This window comes from Cucurbita maxima, unplaced genomic scaffold (assembly GCF_002738345.1).
Source record: "Cucurbita maxima cultivar Rimu unplaced genomic scaffold, Cmax_1.0 Cma_Scf00019, whole genome shotgun sequence".
NCBI classification, from domain to species: domain Eukaryota; kingdom Viridiplantae; phylum Streptophyta; class Magnoliopsida; order Cucurbitales; family Cucurbitaceae; genus Cucurbita; species Cucurbita maxima.
Window position 1 is genome coordinate 483566 of NW_019272035.1, and position 9233 is coordinate 492798.

Genomic DNA, 9233 nt, shown 5'->3' on the forward strand with positions numbered 1-9233 from the left:
GAATAGGAATGAGAATAGTATACAACTAAAAACGAATGGCATACCAATTCAAATTATAAAAAATAAAAAATAAAAAAAAATCATATTTTTTCATATTTACTCCATTTATTTCATGACATTATTAATTTGTTAATATGAAAACAATATTGATTTATCATTTCCAATTTGATAACTTAAATACATTTAAAAATTAGCCCCCTAATTTTCAATGATTTTTTGGTTAATATATATATAAGAATCAGACCTCTATTATTAAGTTAAATAGTTTTTTAGTCAAATAATTTATTAAAATAATAAGGAGTAATGATTGAAATGATTTTTTTATATGAAAAAATACAAAAAGAAAAAAAAAACTATGAATTTATTCCATCAAATTTCGAATTTTAATCGAGATAACTAATTAATATATACATATAATTTTATGTTTAATAAGATTTAAAATATTTAATTTTGTGTTTAATAGATTCGTATGGGTGGAAGCTGTATTATTCACAAAATTAAAATTCTAGAAGAGTAAAATAAAGAGGAAATTTGAAGGAATTTAAGCAAAAGAAATAAAAAAGAGAATAAATTCTAAGAAAGGAAAAAAGGAATAATTTTGAAAATAAATAAATGGAAAAAGAAAAAAGAATCTGGTGGGGTTTGAGCTGTAATATAGCTGTCCCTTTTTTCACGTATTATTTCTCCCCCACAGGCTCACACACACAAACCTCTGAAATCCCTCTTTATCTTTCTCTCCCACATTTTGAAGCTCAGATCTCAAAGAAACAAGGGATTTCAGAATTTTCCTGCAAAAAAAATAAACCCAAAAGAAAAGGAAAATCCGCCATTCTGTTTGAGAAAGGGTTTAGCGAAGGAAGGAAGGAAGGAAGAAAGCTGAAGAAAGTGGGAGTTTGTGGAATCAGATGTCTCTCATATGAGATGAAGACCCATTCCCATTTCAACATTCATCTTTTCTTCCAAATTTTCCTCTTCTTCGGCACTCTTTTCTGCCTCTCCTCTGCTGTTTCTGGGGAGCTTCTTCAACTTTCCGGCCATGGCGGCCCAGGCCGAGGCCTCACCGACGCCGAAGCTCACTACATCCGTCAGCGCCAACTCCTTTCCGTCAGAGACGAATTCGGCGACCGCGGTGAAGAAGTCACCGTCGATCCCAAGCTTGTTTTTGAAAACGACAGAATAAGAAATGCTTACATAGCCTTACAAGCTTGGAAGCAAGCGATTCTCTCTGATCCTTTCAATCTCACTCAGAATTGGGTTGGATCTGATGTTTGTAGCTACAATGGGGTTTTCTGTGCTCCGGCGCCGGATAATTCCTCGATCCGTACGGTCGCCGGTATCGACCTCAACCATGGCGACATTGCCGGTTACTTACCGGAGGAGCTTGGTCTTCTTGTGGATCTTGCATTGTTTCATGTAAACTCGAATCGCTTCTGTGGGACTGTTCCTCACAAGTTCAAGAACTTGAAGCGGTTGTTTGAGTTGGATCTGAGCAACAATCGCTTCGCCGGAAAGTTCCCTCGGGTGGTTCTTGAGCTGCCGGAGCTGAAGTTTTTGGATCTGAGATTTAATGAGTTTGAAGGAACTGTCCCCAAGGAGCTTTTCGACAAGGATTTGGACGCCATTTTCATCAACCATAACAGATTCCGGTTTGACTTGCCGGAAAATTTCGGGAACTCGCCAGTTTCGGTTATTGTTCTTGCGAATAACAAATTTCATGGGTGTGTTCCGGGGAGCATTGGGAATATGACGAGATTGAATGAGATTATTCTGATGAATAATGGGTTTCGATCGTGTTTGCCGTCGGAGATTGGGTTTCTGAAGAATCTGACGGTGTTTGATGTGAGTTTTAATGAGTTTTTTGGGAGTTTGCCGGAGACGATCGGCGGAATGGTGAGTTTAGAGCAGCTGAATGTGGCGCATAATTTCTTGTCTGGGAAGATTCCGGGGAGTATCTGTAAATTGCCGAATCTGCAGAACTTTACTTACTCTTACAATTTCTTTACGGGAGAGGCGCCGTCGTGCTTGGCTTTGCCGGATTTTGATGACCGGAGGAACTGTCTACCTGAGCGGCCGGTACAGCGGTCTGAGAGGCAATGTAAGTCGTTCTTGTCTAAGCCTGTGGATTGCAGTTCTTTTGGATGTCCTACTTATGTTGCTCCCTCGCCACCTGTAACGGTGCCTTCTCCGCCACCTGTTGTTGTTCCGTCGCCGCGGCCACCTGTTCCCACTCCTTCGCCACCTACTTCCGAATCACATCCCATTTACCGACCACGCCCTCCGCCACCTCCATCCCCCTCTCCCCCTCCGCCGCCTGTTTACTCTCCCCCGCCGCCTCCACCATCTCCACCACCGCCAGTTTATTCTCCACCCCCACCTCCCCCGTCTCCCCCTCCGCCTTCACCACCACCGCCGCCCCCACCGGTTTACTCTCCACCCCCGCCTCCACCATCACCTCCACCGCCATCACCACCACCACCGCCCCCACCGGTTTACTCTCCACCCCCGCCTCCACCATCACCTCCACCGCCATCACCACCACCACCGCCCCCACCGGTTTACTCTCCACCCCCGCCTCCACCATCACCTCCACCGCCATCACCACCACCACCGCCCCCACCGGTTTACTCTCCACCCCCGCCTCCACCATCACCTCCACCGCCATCACCACCACCACCGCCCCCACCGGTTTACTCTCCACCCCCGCCTCCACCATCACCTCCACCGCCATCACCACCACCACCGCCCCCACCGGTTTACTCTCCACCCCCGCCTCCACCATCACCTCCACCGCCATCACCACCACCACCGCCCCCACCGGTTTACTCTCCACCCCCGCCTCCACCATCACCTCCACCGCCATCACCACCACCACCGCCCCCACCGGTTTACTCTCCACCCCCGCCTCCACCATCACCTCCACCGCCATCACCACCACCACCGCCCCCACCGGTTTACTCTCCACCCCCGCCTCCACCATCACCTCCACCGCCATCACCACCACCACCGCCCCCACCGGTTTACTCTCCACCCCCGCCTCCACCATCACCTCCACCGCCATCACCACCACCACCGCCCCCACCGGTTTACTCTCCACCCCCGCCTCCACCATCACCTCCACCGCCATCACCACCACCACCGCCCCCACCGGTTTACTCTCCACCCCCGCCTCCACCATCACCTCCACCGCCATCACCACCACCACCGCCCCCACCGGTTTACTCTCCACCCCCGCCTCCACCATCACCTCCACCGCCATCACCACCACCACCGCCCCCACCGGTTTACTCTCCACCCCCGCCTCCACCATCACCTCCACCACCATCACCCCCACCACCATCGCCCCCACCGCCATCACCCTCACCACCCCCACCATCTCCTCCACCGCCTTCTCCTCCCCCACCATCACCGGTGTATTGTGTACGTCCATCACCCCCACCGCCACCACCAAACTCTCCCCCACCTCCTCCTCCCTTGTTCTCACCACCCCCACCTGTTTACTACTACAATTCACCACCACCGCCCAACTCTCCACCTCCGCCGCCACTGTACTCTCCTCCTCCACCTCCCAACTCGCCGCCTCCTCCACCACATTCACCTCCACCGCCAATCTATCCTTACTTATCTCCCCCACCTCCTCCACCTGTCTATTCTCCCCCTCCACCAGTCTATTCACCGCCCCCCCCACCACCGTGTATAGAGCCTCCTCCACCTCCGCCGCCACCATGTATTGAGTATCATGAACCCCCACCACCACCGTCACCCTCACCACCTCCGCCCATCCAATACCTTCCTCCGCCGTCTCCTTCACCCCCACCACCACCGCCTCCCACCCCAGTTTACCATTCACCTCCTCCGCCAGTCTATTACTCTCCCCCACCACCACCATCACCATCTCCACCACCACCACCTGCATCACCACCACCATCACCTGTATACGATGGCCCACTACCACCAATCTATGGAGTTTCGTACGCCTCTCCCCCACCTCCACCCTACTATTGATTCTTTTGAGAAATTTTCCTCCTCTAACCTTACCTCAAACACAAGCACAGAAGAAGGAGAAATTCACACCATGCCCTCTTTTAATCTTCTTCAATGCACTAAAAGTTTCCCAATCTCCATTATTTTTCCTCCTCTGAGGAAGAATAATATAGACTTTTAAGGATTATATTTATTTCTGCAACTTAAAAGCGGCCATGCCATGTTCTTCTCTCTTACAAACGTCACTTGTTTACACACACAGTTTGAGGTAAGAGGGAAAATCTCTTCTTATTTGTTTGAATTGTTATGGATATTTGAATTTGTGAAATAAATGGCAGAGAAGAGTAGGAGAAGCGCAGAGAATGTTTATGTTTCAACAAAATAGAACAAAAAAAAAAAAAAGTTGTATGTATAGAGACAATGGGAAAGCAGTAGTTTCTGCTACTACTGCTGCCTTTCTGGTTTGTGGGTTTTTTTTTTTCTTTTCTTCCTTTTTCCTGTTATTTTTCTCTTCATTATACTTTTGTTTTCCAATTTAATAGTATAATCATGAACAATTTACTTGTATCAGAGTGTCTGAATTCAGATTATATTACCTTGAATGTTGTTGTTGCTGTCTGTTCATCTTCAGAATCCTCTGTTTTCCTGTTGTGAATCTTTTTCATTAGGCTTCCATCAAACCTCACTGGGTTTCTGCCTGTTCATTCATATCCCTGTTCAAGGAGAGTTAGACAAGCAGAGTTCTTTTCAACTCAATCAAATTTACATCAACATCAACCCCTTAACTTCTTTTTCGTTTGATCTAGTAATAATTTTTCCTGTCCATATCAATTTTACTGGTCAATCGAGAAGTTTAAGCCCTCAAGCTTGACTATTCCAGCTTGAAAATTGTCCGAGCTTGCCCAAGTCTGGTTGACGGGTTACATCAAATTATAGTTGTCGAGTTCTTTTAGTTCAACAATAACCCGTTAAATTATAGTTGTCGAGTTTTTTTAGTTCAACAATTGCACAGGTGGGTGAAGTAGAATTGATAGTTGGGGCTTAGTCTAAAGCATGTAATAGCTCAAGTCCACCACTCTTAGATAAGATCTGCTTTTGTCTGTTTAGTATCGCTGTTAACCTCACGGTTTTAGAACTTGTTTGTTATGGAGAGGTTTCCGCACTCTTTTCGTTTCTCTATCCAACCGATGTAGGATCTCACAATCCACTCCCTTAGGGACCAGAGTCTTTACTGGCACACCACTCGTTGTTTGGCTCTGATGCCATTTGTGACGGCCTAAGTCCAACACTAGTGACTCATGACGTATCGTCATCATCCTCACGTTTTAAAACGTGTTTCTTAGGGAGTCTTTCACACCTTTGTAAGGAATCTCTTCTCTAATCAATATATAACGAGCTAAAATAGACAATAACTACTAATAGTGAGCTTAAGATGGCTACTAGTTGAGTGAGGTTAAGATGGCTACTAAAGCTTGAATAGGCGCTTGAGAATTAGGCCATTAGGCCATTGTTTTCCCACTACGCAGCTTTTGGGGGGAATTATAATGGTGTACTTTTTCCCCCTTTTGTCATCTTCCAAAGTTCTGAAAAAATTTGGTCCCACACACGAGTCGGTAGCCTAGCAGGGAACTTTTTCATCCAAAACGCATCATTTTTACGCCCCTTGATTGGTGCAATTTTGTCTGCTTTTTCAACTTTCTTTTGAGAATTGGATAGATAGAGAAAGAAGTTACCTTATTTTTACTGAGAGGAAAGTGACGTATACGCCAAATGTCTTCATTTTCCATGCCTAGTCTGTAGACTCCACTCAATGCTGCCCACGCAGGTCCAGCTAAATCTACAAAAATTCATTCAGTAATTTCGTCGAACACCTTCCGAGCACAAGGAATCTGTTAAAAATCTGATCATCCACCCTATAACTACCGCACTACCTGATGAATTCACATAGAAAAATCGCCGGCCCGCACAGATAAATCAACCGAACTCTGTCGGTCATTTCATCGAACACCTTCCGAGCTCTACAAAAAAAATGAAAACTAGTTCACTGCAAGATTAGTTCAGATTCTGAAGCAGGCTCTATCAGAAAAGCGAGAATCGTTTTCCATGGCCCTACGATTCTCTGCAACTTGAATTGAATCCAGTATCCACCATGAGAGGATCCGACAGATCTGAGAAATTAACTGCCGCACGCCCCTCCTTTAGTTTATCCAGTCATGGGTCTCGTCGTTTTCACTGCCCAGACTGAGAAAATTGAATTTCTGCATCGTTTCGTATGCCATAAGGCAAAAGTTTACTGTATTATAGATTCCTCTCACGAATTGGTTTCTTCTCAAATTCATTGCCTTTGCCCTCCATTTTCAGACCTTGTGTGCTTCTTCAAGCATAAAAGGACGATCCACTTTATGAGATATTAAAATCTTACAAACGAATTCCTGCTCAAGAAAATGCAATAAATATTATTATTACTATTTTTTAATTTTATAAGTGAATTAATTACTGTTATTTCTATCAATTTGAGTGATAATATTCTTATTGTAATTATATATAATATTAAAATTTCAAATTCTCAAAAAAAAAAATAATAATAATAATAATAATAATCTTGTGATGACTTGGATAATTTTATTTGTTTGAACTTGACATTTTTATTATGAATTTAAAAGGAGGTTTCTTTGAGAATTAACTATTTAAATAAAAAAAATTAATGTAAATTAAAGTATTTAATTTAATTGATTTGAAATATTTTCACATTTTTCAAATAATAATTTTAAATATATTGATTAAAAAGATAATTCTCTTGATATATTTGCCACTATAAAAGGCATTAATTATTGCCATTATTAATGCTTGGCAACTACTCTATAGTTATCATTCATTATTAAACTATATAATATATTATTGGTTTTAAAATGTTATAAATTTTGAATTTGTGTAATAAATCTCTGATATTTTTATTTATTTATTTTCATTTAAAATTCAAATAATTTATAAAAATGGACAAAAAATAATGTTATTACCACAAAAGAAAAAGGTATGATTTAAATGCAAATGGGACCTCCATGAATGAGTGCTTCACGTGGGCTGTTAGCTCTTTCGGCCTCACTCACTTTGGTGGTTGGTTGACTTTTTATCCCTAATAACTTTCATTTAATCACTTTTTTTTCTGTTAAAAATAAATCAAATTTAACCTAATTAGATTTTTTAATCCGCTCATTTTAGACCTAAACCCATGATCATTCCCTACACCTCCCCTTAATTGAGGTTCGACTCCTTTCTGCCTTTGAGGAGCCTCGTTTTGGAGTCCTTTGTTCGACATTTGAGGATTCTATTGACATGACTTAGTTTAGGGTATGGCTCTCATACCATGTTAGACGAACATGACTCTTCACAATGATATGATATTGTCCACTTTGAGCATCAGCTCTCATGACTTTGACTTTGCTTTGCGGTTCCCCAAAAGACCTCGTACCAATGGAGATATTCCTAGACTATAAACTAAACTTATGATCATTCCCTAAATTAGCCGATGTGAGACTTTTCTACACCTCCCATCGAACAAAGTACGTCTCCCCTTAATCAAGGCTAGACTCCTTTCCTTTTGGAGTCTTAGTCATTTTTTATTATGCCTTCGAGTAGCCTCCTTTTGGAGTTCTTTGTTCGACATTTAAGAATTCTATTGACATGACTAAATTTAGGGTATGACTCCACGACTCTTCACAATTATATGATATTGTCCACTTTGAGCATAATCTCTCATACCTTTACTTTGGGCTTCCCAAAAGACCTCGTACTATGGAGGTAGTATTCATAGACTATAAACCCATGATCATTCTCTGAATTAGCTGATGTGGATTTTTCTTTTCATCCAATAAAGGTTAAATCTATCCGTCGATATTTAGGTGACGAAAGGAAATTATAAGCATTTATTATTATTTTTATTTATTTAATTATTCATGGGCCTAAAGTTGTTAGGGGAACAAAGGAGCCGTCCAATTAATATTATATGGTTTCATGGGATCAAAATAATTGAGCAGTTGTGAACTACTAATCTTTTGATGTACTTTATAATATCTAAGTTGCACTTCTTCCTTTTCAACATTATGTGAATGGTTTTAAGATATCAGACAACTTGGGCACCACTACTTTGGCCAATGAACCTATACCCCATCGTCTAATTTTGTTGCTCAAAATCTCGACGAGTACTGGACCGAAGGGTTTAATGAACGTATCCTTGAAAATATTATCGATTTGAACGTGTTGATAAAGTTGGTGAGGATATATATAATTATTGGTAAGGTCTCGTTTTTTGTCTCGAGACACTTACCTACTTGTGCACGGTTGCATTAATGTTCAAAAAAATCTAAGTTGTATACCGACACATTAAGGTCTCGAGGATCATGCTTCGATTCTTATTTACTTTTTTTTTTCTCATTTATAAAATATTTATAGAATTTTTTACGTGCAGAAATTAATTAAACGAAGGGAATAGAATTATTATATATATAGAAAAGAAAAAGGGTTCACAAAAACTCTCTGTTTTCGGGTCGCGTCCAGTTAAATTTTTTAGTTATTTTTAAAAAATATATTTATTTACCATACATATTACATCTAACTAAAATCTCCTAAAACTTCAATATTAAATATTTACAAATTACAGTAACTATATTTATTTACCATTGACATAAATGGGCCTTATCAGAAAACTTTGGGCTTTTGATGAGGATATGGGCTTTGACCTAAAACCCATAATAGCCCAATTCTAAGCCCAAATCATTCCGTAGGATTTTTCTTGAATTCCTATATTTTTAGGGGTTTTGATGCAAGATCATCTCAAGTACATGCGAGCGTTCGCTTGGTGTGAGTTTGGGTGTTAACGAGAAAGATGCATAGGTTAGCCTATGGGCGCCCAATTGTATAAAATCCCAAGCATGCTCATGCCATACAGGCCCTCAACCTAAAAGACTGCCCACATGCTCCCGCACGCCCTCTCCCACATACCTGCATACCCCCTCATACTCCTTCGATGTGGAGCTAGGACTAATAGATCGACTCATTACTAGCATATTATATTAGGATAACGTTAGAATTAAAATAATTTAAAAATAAAAGAGTCAAAGTCATTGGATTCTCTCTCTAATTCAATTTTTTTTTCCATGGAGACCCATTTAATCTCTCTCGTAAAAAAAAAAAAAAAAAAAAAAAAAAAAAAAAAAAAAAAAAAAAAAAAAAAAAAAAAAAAAAAAAAAAAAAAA

At 41.3% G+C, this 9233-nt stretch overlaps 1 protein-coding gene across 1 annotated transcript; it reads left to right on the forward strand.

The window, feature by feature from the left end:
* Positions 1 to 672: 672 nt before the first annotated feature.
* LOC111493802 (leucine-rich repeat extensin-like protein 3) lies at positions 673 to 4583 on the forward strand. The gene has a single exon (XM_023143657.1). It carries the CDS (start codon positions 922 to 924, stop codon positions 4000 to 4002), a length of 3081 nt encoding a protein of 1026 aa, XP_022999425.1. The 5' UTR covers positions 673 to 921; the 3' UTR covers positions 4003 to 4583.
* Positions 4584 to 9233: the final 4650 nt, after the last annotated feature.